This window comes from Cebidichthys violaceus, unplaced genomic scaffold (assembly GCF_023349555.1).
Source record: "Cebidichthys violaceus isolate CVI_PGR_0920_01 unplaced genomic scaffold, fCebVio1.0.p SCAF_2, whole genome shotgun sequence".
NCBI lineage: Eukaryota > Metazoa > Chordata > Actinopteri > Perciformes > Stichaeidae > Cebidichthys > Cebidichthys violaceus.
The window spans coordinates 13,106,429-13,118,471 of NW_027176372.1; the positions used below are offsets into that span (position 1 = coordinate 13,106,429).

General features: G+C 43.7%; 1 protein-coding gene across 2 annotated transcripts; it reads right to left on the reverse strand.

Annotated features, from left to right (window-relative positions):
• Window positions 1-84: 84 nt before the first annotated feature.
• On the reverse strand, window positions 85-11,758 carry eda (ectodysplasin A). 2 transcript variants are annotated; one of them, XM_068715390.1, is made up of 8 exons: window positions 11,328-11,758; window positions 4,967-5,066; window positions 2,973-3,011; window positions 2,502-2,672; window positions 2,121-2,155; window positions 1,941-1,992; window positions 1,396-1,520; window positions 85-1,095 (listed from the first exon to the last, which is right to left on the reverse strand). In XM_068715390.1, the coding sequence occupies exons 1-8, from the start codon at window positions 11,733-11,735 to the stop codon at window positions 835-837; spliced, it is 1,191 nt and encodes a 396-aa protein (XP_068571491.1). In that variant the 5' UTR covers window positions 11,736-11,758; the 3' UTR covers window positions 85-834. The 2 variants fall into 2 exon arrangements, with proteins under 2 accessions (XP_068571491.1, XP_068571490.1); XM_068715389.1 differs by having other exon boundaries at window positions 1,390-1,520.
• Window positions 11,759-12,043: the final 285 nt, after the last annotated feature.

A 12,043-nucleotide genomic window follows, 5' to 3' on the forward strand; every position in this document is an offset into this window, starting at 1 on the left:
CCTTTTAAATCAATACCACCGGCTTCACAAACACGAGACAGACAAATGTATTTAGACAGAAAATGAAACATTTTAATCCATCAATCAACTCCATTTACAAAAGTATATCCCTTTTTATATACAATATGTACAGAGACGTATAAACAACTATCATTTTTCCACATGGATTCATTCATACGGTAACTAAATAGCACTGTAACAAAACATATCACTGATATTCTGCGGGGATGCTGTAGTGCAAATGTGTGCAAAATATATAGTGCTGTTGCTCTGTGAATACCTTATAACTCCAGTTTTTCTCATTTGTCTCAGCTTTGCATAGATACCTTTATACTTGCTTTAAACTTTTTTTTTTTTAATAACCTTGGGGCATATGGTGCTTTAAGCGCATGTTAAACCACTTACTTATAACTGTTAATATAATTAAATTAATTAAAATGGCCAAGTATACAAACTGCAACTACAACATTCTGAATAGCTGGTGTTTTTGGAGATACAAGATTATCATTCAACAGCACTTGACAATATGTAAATATTAAGTACATGTCAGCGCAGTGTCCTTCCTGGTTATAAAGAGAGATGCCGTCTGTGTTGACACAACATGGTGAATATAAATAGAAACTTTTGTTTGGTGAGGCTCATCAAGGCTGATATCGTTGCACAGAATCAATGTGAGGGGGAAGTGTAACAGTCTATATTGTCCTTTTTTATACAGAACTGTGAAAGCGAGCCAAAAAAGTCACCCAGGGGCTTCCTCAATGTTAATAACTCGGAGGATTTAAGTTTCCTCTGAACAGGGGCATTTCATGGAGAGGCCAGGTGGTTGTGTAGTTATCAGTTCTGTCCAGCAGATGGAGCCTCTCCAAGTCTGACACTTCCCAGGAAGGTGGTGTGGTTGGTCATGCTGATGAGTGTGTCCTCATACACTATGCGTATGGAGATCCTCTGGCCGGCGCGGAGCAGGCTAACCCCAGCCGTGTAGCAGGTGTTGAACTTGCGCTGGCCCGTCTCGATGCTGCAGGTGCAGCGGAGGAACGGGGTGGAGTCCACCATCACCTCATAGCTGGCAATGTCGGTGAAGTTGAGGTAGTACACCTGGTGGAGACAGACAATTCACAGAAGACTGAGATGGGTAGTCAAAACAAATCCACATGAGATTAAAGAGCTTATTTAAAGCTCAAACAGCTGGAATATCAGAGTAGCAAACAAGGGTTTGAGTTATAGACGTTCACTTAGGGAGAGTGAAAAGAAATATTTCTCATATAATATAACTCAAACATTTATGGATAAGCAAAGCGAACAGGTTTTTAAGTTTAGCTACAGAGAAACGGCCAGTTCTTTTGACTCTGAACTGTAAATTATAAGAGTTACGTCAAGGACCGTACTCACTTCTACCTGACTATAGATGAAGTAGACACCGTCCAGCAGCACCTCCAGCTCTCCAGAGCGAGAGTGCATTTTAAACACGCGGTGATGGATGGACACCATCTTCCAGTTCCGAAGAATGCCTTCAGAAAGATCTAAGCATGGCACAGCAAACAAACAAGAGGCAAACAGTCAACATAAACAGCGTTCAGCAGTGTTTAACTACAACCAGAGCTCAGTGCTGGCAGAATATATAAACCTTCTAATGATGCTTACACTCCTTTTAGACTGATGCAGGATGACTTAAATCTGCTAACATGCGAGGGTTCTGCTCTTGACCCGAGTTAACACGTGTCTAATTTATAATGTAAGCCTACTAAACTAATCGTGTAATAGCTATAAGATGACTTTAGGGTAACTAAAATCGTACATTTTCTTAAAGTAATATATTGTATACGTGTATAGTAGAACAGTTGCAGACCCAGTTCTTTGACTAAGGGTGTTGACATGTTAATAATTTTGTGTCAAAGACAGCGGTGCAACTACAAGAGACAGAGAATAGACAGAAGTCCCACCTTCTCTCACTTGGATGGTTGTCTCCTGCCCTTGCAAATGAACCACTGCAGGCTGAAAAGCAAAACAAAAAAAAGATCTCTGGTGAGTAAAACATGACACACATTAAAACAAGAGAACAGCTGTTTCATCAGGGATTGTGTGTGGGGTAAAATTTTATTTCAATAGCTGACATGCTCTACCTGGAATTCTTTTGTTTTCGTCTTATCGGGAACCCCTGCAACAATAAGGGAGAGAGACATGATAAATTTCTGGCCTTCGACACTGCTGGGAAACAAAGTAGATGATGATGATGATTAAAACAAAACAAACACTGAAATAGTTTAAAGAATGATCACTGCTCTCCCACACCGTGTTTGACATCCTGCATCAGAAACTCTCACAGTGAGTTCATCGATTTTGACAACTTGAGCCCCCTTCTAGTGTGGGAACGCGTCTCCATGTAGGAAAATGCTGTAATCTAAGAACAGATCTCTCAACTCGTGGGTGTTCTCCAGTCCTCTGGCTTGACTATTGGCTACCTCAGCGCGTTATCGCGTCATTTCTATTTTAGGTTTTAATACCTGCTGGACCTTGAGTGCCCGGAGGTCCCTGTGGCCCAGGGGGTCCAGGAGGTCCTGCAGGGCCCACAGCATTGCTTCCTGGAATACCGGGGATTCCAGGGATGCCCGGCGGCCCCTGTGGGCCGGGGGGACCAGGGGGACCAGGGGGCCCCGGCACAGACCGTTTTTTCCCTGTAAAGAGAGAAAGTAAAATGGTTGGCAAACTAAAAAACTGGGTAAGTTCATCTTTTGACTGTCAGGTCAATTTTATTTCTATAGCTCGACATCACAAATTTACAATCTGCAAAGCATCTGCACAGATTGTAAATTATTTTATTAAAGGATAGAGATGGGAATAATGTGCCAGACGGACAGAATAAAATATTGTTGTATTTTGGACAACATCTCAAAGATACCTCCAGAAGGTAGGCAGCAGGTAGCGGTCGAATCAATGACCAAGATCACTGAAATGAAGTCGGAATTATTTATTACCTTTTCTCTTTTCTTTCCTTCTTTCCCTTCCAGTCGATTCTGTGAGAAACAAAAACAGTGTGATTGAGCTTGAAATGGCCTCCTGAACAATTATCATCTCAGATAACGTCTCGAGTATCCAGCTCATTCCATGTAGGTAAAATAACAGATTCAGATGTTTCGGCACTGAACACTGGAGTGGAGGTATGTCAGTCTGTGGTATCTTCTAGTGTAGTAATTTGTAAGTGTGGTTTCACCTCCTCTGTATGAACAAGTGCCTTAAGCATTCACAGGCAGTGGAACTGGAGAAGATCATTAGAGAGATACTTTATCCTGCCAAAATCCTTTTCTTTGAATTAAGCCCAGATGGCGAATGCAGATGAAAGTGTGTGTGTGTGTGTGTGTGTGTGTGTGTGTGTGTGTGTGTGTGTGTGTGTGTGTGTGTGTGTGTGTGTGTGTGTATGCTTTACAACCATGTGCGTGTGCGTGCATGGATGTTGGTGGGGCATCTATGTCAGTGCTTGAAAGACAAAATGCACTTGGTGTGCGTGTGTCCGTGTTTATGCTCTGTGTGCAGCTGAAGAATCCTTTTCAAAAAGCCGTCTCGCTGCTCTTGTGTTTACCATGTCATTACAACTACAAAGGCCATTTAACCTTAAAACCTCACAGTTTGAGTCCCCCTCAAACATATGGCCAGTGTTTCTCCTCTGGCTAAATGACTGGATGCATCCGCATAGATTTCTCTTAACGAGCAGCCCTATCTGGGATCTGGTGCCCGTTAGGAGTGCCCAGAACGCACACACACACACACACGTGCAAACACAGGACACACACACACGCAAACACAGGACACACACACACACACACACACACACACACACACACACACACACACACACACACACATCTAAAGGCTGAGATTACAAAAGCTTTTGTCTGTGCGCTGAGAGCAGAGGAGAGACCTGGGAATGATTAGTGTTTAGAGGCTCGGGACTTTACTGATTTATGTAGAAAGTCTCAAAGGTGAGTTTTTTCTTCTAATTTAAACACAATCACTAAACTCCCCCCCAAGTATTCAGTGTCACGCCACAGACGTTGGAATGCCTTGTGATCATGCTGCACTTGTTCCACTCAGACATGAAACTTCAAAGGCTTTGCTTTTTTTATTTGCATAGCTCACATTCTAAACAAAAACTACAAAAGCTAATTCAGACATATTGGCCATATGGTTTTCTGTGGAGCCATTGATTACGATAAATCAATTTGGTGGAATTAATGAAAGCCATCAAAGACTCAGATGATAACCTCTTTCAGAAACGGCCACCTGGTTCCTTAAAATGAAAGCATGCACTATGAAGTGATTTTGTTTTCTCTTATTTTTTGGAGGTTCAGACCTGACTGAGAGCACTGTTGGATTCTGAAGTTCTGCTTATTTGACAGACATAAAAGATATTTTGGGGACCTGATAATATTTCGAGACGGCGGAAATCAACGCGGGCCTCGCTGTCTGTTTCAAATTGGTGAAACCCTCCCAAACTCCATGTTGTCCTTGTTTGCTATCCAAGTAATAATCAATCCCATGCCATTTAAACCTTTGCTCTATAAACTCTGCAACATTATGTGGTGGAGCTGCTTTGTTAAGTAAGCACAAAGCAGTAAAAAGAAAAAAAACAATGCCACAAAAAGTGAGAAAACATTAACAAACTGTTATGAAAATGTATTAACTTTAAGACCACCGAAAGTTATTTACATTGTACCTAATCTCCTCCAAACAAACAAGACTTACAGAAACTATTGCTCAACAGACGACGAGGCCTTCGCCAATTACGTATCCAGTAAATAGACTGATGCAGGTGCACCAGAAATCAATGGCGACGCAGTTGTGTGGAACTGAATTTGGAGTTATTTGGACAAATACAGAGGTGAGCTGGGAGACAATATAGGGCCAGTACACATCTTCTGTATCAATGTGGAAGGACAAGACAGTATTAGTAAATTATGATAAACAAACATACCTGTTTCTGGCTGCCTGCCGGGACTTCTTTTCGCCCGCTGAGTTATGCCCCTGTTATCCTCTGTGGCATGGAATTCACTATTTCTGTGTAGTAACTTCTCCTGGCGAAAAACAAAAGAAAATATTGAGTATGGAAAATTCATACGGCAGGAAATTCAAGAGGGCCACTTGCTTCATACACCGAGACGCTCCTCAGTACATGAATGCCACCTTATATTAATTCCGTGATGCCAACAAAAGGAATGAGTGATACAAGTATTTGAGAGCGAAACCCATACAAGTGGATCTTTTCTATTCTTGGGCTATAATGTTTGCACAGAGACAACTTGGGGCATTTGAAAAGATGCGAGACACTGGCAGCAAGCACATTCAATTGTGGCCAAGTCATTGTCTGTCCCATTGGGGCTGTAACACATCCTGTAACCCAAGTCACTTTTGTCTGTGTTTCTGCCGTTTGAGACGGTCAACCTCGACACGACTGCTCTAAAATTCACCTTTTTATACAAAAGGATGACGGAAATTGAGGTTAATCAGAGCAGTACCCATTCATGTGGCACCTGGTCCCAGCTCTATTCAGAGGTAAGATGAATAAGCTTAAAAAAAAAAAAAAAAAAAAAAAAAAGAAGGGAGTCAAAGAAAAGGATCTGATGAGGCTGGTCTGAGCTCATCCCTAAAAACAGGAACAGCTATGCTACAGTGGTGGGGTGTTCCCATGGGCGAGTGAGTGGCGGGACAAACCGCATGCCTGTGTTCTCATGTGACTGGTTCTGGTCGACCTACATTCACATGAACTCTGTAGGACGCGCTGACCTGACTGTAGCACGCTGGAGACGGAGCCGGTCCCCTGACAACAAAAATGTTTCGTGCTGAGTTTTAAAATGCAGTTTTGTTTCAAAGTCGCTTTCTGTTTGAACAGCCAGTTTGTGAGCACATCTTTGGGAGGATTCCCAAAATCCGATAGACAAAGAAACTCAACATTGGAAACACAACCAAGACCACCCAAAGCCTTCCTTTCGTCGAGCCCCGCAATACATGAGATGGCTTTCGGTCACACTTTGGAGTGTCAGCGTGAATAATGGGCAGAGCGTGAGGCTCGCAGGCTCTCGACGGCTGAGGACAGACGACCAGACGACTAATAATTGTGCCGGACTGCTCGGAGTTCGGATAACTGACATCTCCAAAGCAGTGACACGTGCAGCCCCTTAGCAGGGATCAAAAGATAATAAATAATGATGTATCATTTATTCTCACTGCTGGGAATGAATCAGACAAGCTTACTGACAGACACTTTGACCTCTCTTTTTTTTTTCATGGGGGCCAAATCCCAGTTGGGTACAAGACGACATACTCCATGTTTCCAGCTGTGACGCTCAAATAAACATGGTTGTTATGTTTACTCAAACCCCCCCCCCCCACGGCGAGAAATCTCCTTCTCCGGCAAAGCGCCGTGAACTCCCAGTGCCTCTTTGTGTGGTTTTCAAGCAGAGCCACTGAAAGACCATAAGAAGACAGACAGGGAAAGTTATGTTTCGAGTTTCTTCTATACCTCGTCTCAGATGTGGGATCCCCCCCGCCCTCCCAACACTCCCCTGTGGTGAGGGATGAGCAGTATCATGTCAAACACCCCCCGCTGGCTGTGTTGGGCAAGCTCAAAGTAGCTAAATTCTACATCGCTGACCAGCTGCCAGCCGTGTCTGACCTTATAAGCACAGGAATTCCAGCCCAATGGAAGAGTACGTGTTGGAGTGGTTCATCGACACACAGACGGCCAGATGTTCCCGCGAGCAGCGACGTTTGCTGTTCATTTGGTGCACAGGTGTCTCCACATCTCCTCTCCAGCTGTTGGCATATAGGGGGCTTTTACCTCTCAAAGGATTCTGGGTGTATGTTCAGGCATATGGCATTACACTTTCGTCTGTTCTGACAGCCAAACATGATTCAACAGCCAATTTCTGGCCCAGGATTAAGCTCAGGCAGAACGACAAAAAACAAACAAGCAATCTGCTAGGCTACTACCACAACTGGTGCGTCTGTTGTTACACGTGAAGGCAACAAAGTGATCTTTAAAAAAATAATAAAAGTTATTCAATTATATGACTATGAGAAATGGTTCTGCGCCCTTGTTTGCTTCATTTCACTTCATTACAACATTTACAGCCTTCATACCCTTCAAAGGCACGCAGGGTTACAGTAAATCAGGAGGACAACGTGTTGGTATGTATGCCAAGTGCCAACTATTGAGTAAACCATTCTTTTTGAGCACAAGGGAAAAATGCTATTAATTAGAGGGCTTTCAAATCTTCAAAGCGTGGGCTGTACTGTTGCGCGCAAACGACGCGATTCCCCGTTGCTCTGTGAGGATATGACTAAAATTCAGTCACCCCAGGGATGTGTAATTTAGCGATCACAAGACTTCTTTTTTTTTTTGCCCTATTAGCACTTACTATTACAATGGCTTGTATCTCTTTCCATTTCTGCACTCATACCACAGAAATTCCCCGACATTCATTACATTTTTAAGCTTGTTTATTGAAAATAAAAAAGGCTACAGCTCCAGCTCTGGTTGCAGCAACGCCTCTGAAGCTCAGACGAGCAGTGTCTAAATGACTGAATTGCGGTTGAGAACGTGGAGTCACAAAGTTGAGGAGGTGAAACTCGGGGCTGGTGGCTGTGGGTGCCAGATGCTACAGACTTGGGTGCCCATCGTGGATGTACAAGCATTACTAACTGTAATGGCATGCATACCGCTGAGAAATGAGACAGCGTGTTTTCTTCTTAAATTTACACACACAAAAAAAAAAGGAGTGTTCTTTCCTCAGCCAATATCAGACACTGCTCTCTGGAAGGCCATGTGTTTCAAACCATAACTTGGGTGATTTAATAACAGCATCCATAGATTGTGATCTAAAAAAAAAAAAAAAAAGCTGTGGAGCACAACCTAAAGGGAAATGTCATCTGTCAGCAGCCAATCACATCTCGGATTGTTGCAACACCGCTGGCAAAGCGATTCCCCGCTGAATGCCGTGAATGCTTTGAGAATTTATTATTTTGGTGGATGTTTGTGACTCTGGACTCGATCGTTACTGGGCGTCTACGCCGTCTGTCTGTCAAGACAATTCAGTCCTATATGGAAAAGTTTGAGGCCTCGTACCTCTGATGTTTTCAACCTCCTTGTGCTTTTTCATGACACTGCATACTGATTCATTCCTGATACGGAGGCTCGCTCCATCTGTACCTATGATACTGCTTGTTTTAACTAATCCTGCACTGGTCACAATTTTAAAGTAGATGTGGGTGACAGCCCACCGCGGCGCCCCAGAGCTTGTATGCCGCTGAGGACTTTGTGTCCCATCAAACTGACTTTTTTAATAGCCGTTAACTAGACTCCAGATGTTTCAGCATCTGTTCCTCTGTGAGACTTTGAAGGCATACATCAGAGGAGAAAATTATTTCATATAATGGTTATAAGAAAAATGTTCGGCTGAAGAATAAAACGCTATCAGAGCTAACACAATTAAATATTCCACGGGTTGACTTTTATGACATGCCACTCACTTAGGTCAGGTGAATGAGGGTCAGGCTGACTGTGAGCAACACTTGCTCTTTATTCAGTAATGCCCCGCATCACACCCTTCAGACCCAAGAGCTACACACACCTGGGAGGGGCTTTTTATACTGTTGGGAACTTCACAGATCTGCAGGACAGCTGGGGTTTACTGCCTTGCTCAAGGGCATACCAACTGTGACGGTTGAGGGGAGGACCGTTTGTCTTGTCCCAGATGATACGCGGCCAGATTATCTGCTCTCATTTAGAAGCTTCCACTTGGATTGGAAAGAGTGTGAAATGTTACGTTACTTTGAAGTGCATGTCAGAAATTAGTGCATTTCATCATAAAAGTTCTCACCAATCTTTCCCTCCTTTTATTGCATATTTTTGCTAGGACAATCTCTGAAGATATATAAACCTTTCAACAATACTGTTTCTTTACTTAAATTTATAGACATTCCGACAGATTTATAGGCTCAAATTGTGTTATGTTGTTACAAATATGGCATGACAGCATTTTTACTGCCTTATTTTCTTTCTTTGCCTCGGATCACACTGCAACCAAAGTTACAAGCAGTCCCCTCTCTGTTCGCAGACACTTATGTTGCCTAGATCCTTATCTGGGAGTTATAGCCGTGATCACTGTCTTCATATCAGTTGTGGATCTATATTATTTCAGGACAAAATGATGTAATATAAGTACAGGATGACGTAGATGGGATAAAAATGCATTCAAAATGTGACCACACTTAAACCTGGATGAAAAAATAAACTATAATATTACTAGATTCAAAATAAATGTGGTGCCAGAATAAACACAGGACGGTGTTTTCTTTTCATAATCAAATTTAAGCATTAAAACAAAAGAAAAACAACATTGCTTGTTTCCATGAGCACTTAAAAGATATCAACATCTTCAAACCCAGTTTTCCCTCAATACTACGATCTCAACTGATCAAAAGTTCTTTCCATTCGGTTTGACTCAAGAAGCCACAAAACAAAAGAAATGTTTGCCGTTCGACACTGACCAGACCAGTTGAAAACTGAAAAACACACTTCATTTGGTGTGCAAAGCTGTTATTACACAAAGACAATCCACTTGTCTTTTTCAAAATAAAACTCAACCACAGAGCCGAGTAAGTCCACCCAAACTGAGGTTCCACATTGGTACTATATGATGTTTACCATGACAAAGCGCATAATGCTCTTCATGTCTGCTGTATCGCATGTCTATGACTTGTGTATGTTTGGTCCTGGTTGATTTTTTGATTGGTCTTCTCTGAAGACTTCCCATGTCTTTTACACTTGTCTGTATACCTGCACATCGCATCAAATCGCACGGCTGCTGCCAAAGTTGCTTTGATGAAGACTTGTGTGAAAAATCCAACAAACAGTTTTGAGCTCTACAAAAGAGATTCTTCAAAGCAAATGCCCGAAAAAAAAACTAACAAGTGCGGCTGCTGTGTCCAAATGCCACATGCTCCTGTTTCTCCAACTATGTAAACTGTGGGATGTGTAATCAGAGTTGTTTAATGCAGACATCTGGCAAGGACAGCATCACAGCGCTGTTAAATATTTACAGCTGGGCCACAGTCTTTCACCTCATGAAGCGTCACCATCTGGGTTGAATACCGGGCCCATTTCGCTCGGCTTTAACTGGGGAAACCAAACTAAAATAAGCTGAGCAACGGACACATTGACGACTAAATGAATGGGCTGAGCTTCCCACTGAGAGGAAAATGTTGCAGAGCAAACACCAATACCAGCAAATGATCTCTATAATCTTTCCTACGGAGACATGAATGCCTCCGCCCTCCAAGTTGACGCTTCTGCACAGCTAAATGTCCAGCCAATGCCCCCACACACAGAGGATCATAGTCTCTGCAAAAGAAGAAAAGGTTACACAACTGGGTGACATGCGAGCTAATTGAGCAAGCTATGTTGAGACCTACGCTCGGGCCCTTTGTACTGATGAAATTAGGGATTGTGTGGTGGTGGTGGGGATGGAGAGGGGGGCAACTGTTGCCAAAGCCACAGACAACACAACGAACATTCAATCAGCCCACTGCCAGAAAGGAAAACACATGTGAGGCGAGGCTGGCTCAGCTCCAAGTACCAACTGCTCCATCTAAGTCCTGATGAATTTACATCAGCCCTTGGGCTTTGCACCTGCTGGTGATCCAGTTAAATTTTTCCGTCCACCTGCTCCAGCACATTGGCTGACCAGTCTCTGGGAATCCAACTGGGCAGGCTGCCTAAGTATTGAGCATCAACCTCTGTGTGTTTGGGGATCTCTGGAAACAAGATAAATTGGGTTAAATGTGGTTTGATTAGGGAAAGATGAAGCCATGTCTGAAGTTGATTAGTTAATTGTGGGATTTTTTTTTTTCTTCTTGTTTTATGAAGGCACAATTGGCACCATACCTCTCCAACTTCCTCCCTGGGTGTGTTTACCTGAACAGGAGACTTTTGGCCAGGTGACAGACTTTAAAGCTTATACCTCCTGTGCATCTTCGTCCAAGAAGGCTGAATCACGCAACGGGAGCGCTGATTCAAACATATTTGTCTGGAAACCGAGCTGGCAAAACGTCGTGACAGGCTACTGTAAAATAAGTTGCCCAGAAACATGCCATAACAGAGCAGACACAGAACCCGACACCGTGATCCGGGAACAGGAGGACTGAGCAGGAGGTGAATGAACACGAACAGCCTCCGTGTGAGGAATGGAAACAATGTTGCCTTTAATGAGCTGCTGTGGCTCTTCATTTAGCTTTTTTTTGTTTTGTTGTAAACTTACAAATAAAACATGTTTTACCTCATGACCCTCTGCGCCGCGGCTGATGCCGGAGTCCAGTCGTGGGTGTCCGGGTGAGAGCACCGCCGCCGGGTCAGCCAGGTCACTCCCCGCAAGTGTCAATATTGAATCCCGCTTCTGGAGGATAATTTCCCTTTTGACCTCGGACCGCAGGTCCAAATAGCAGACGAGGGTGACAGCGTGCAGAGACAGCGACAGCAGGAATAATCCCAGGAAGACAACGCTGCCGCTCCGACTCCTGCACTTCTTGCTGCACGTGCATGGAGCTGCCCTGGGCATCACTTTGTCCGGGAAATCCTCCACGGGTGAACCATCGCGTGCCATTATATCTGACCGAGCGCGAGTCAAGATGCACTTTATCTCGGCATAATCGGCTCGTTTTGTCTCGCGCGGGCCGCGGCTATTCATTAACGTGAAGACTCATAGGTGCAGCTGCGGCAGGTCGGTCGCAAACTTCTTCGAGTATCTGTAGTAACAATAGAGACCCGCCCACCTCTCGTGTGATTGGTCGGTGGCAATTACGAACCCAGACAATCCGGGCCAGAGGGTGAACAGCTTGATGCGTCAGGTGCAGTAGTTGAGCGACACCTAATGGACAAAGTGGGCAGCTGCAACACCTGTGAGACGACGAGGATGATGGTGTGAGAATCGTCCCCCTCTTTACATCTGTTTGGGTTGTTTGATTATTACTCAACCAGGCAGGAAAACACATTTCG

Coding starts and splice junctions, on each gene's coding strand:
- eda (XM_068715389.1), bottom strand. CDS start 11,735: ATGAATAGCCGCGGCCCGCGCGAGACAAAACGAGCCGATTATGCCGAG. Junction 1,521..1,940: donor AACCATCCAAGTGAGAGAAG/GTGGGACTTCTG, acceptor TGCCATGCTTAG/ATCTTTCTGAAGGCATTCTT. Junction 1,096..1,389: donor TCATCTATAGTCAGGTAGAA/GTGAGTACGGTC, acceptor TGTCTCCACCAG/GTGTACTACCTCAACTTCAC.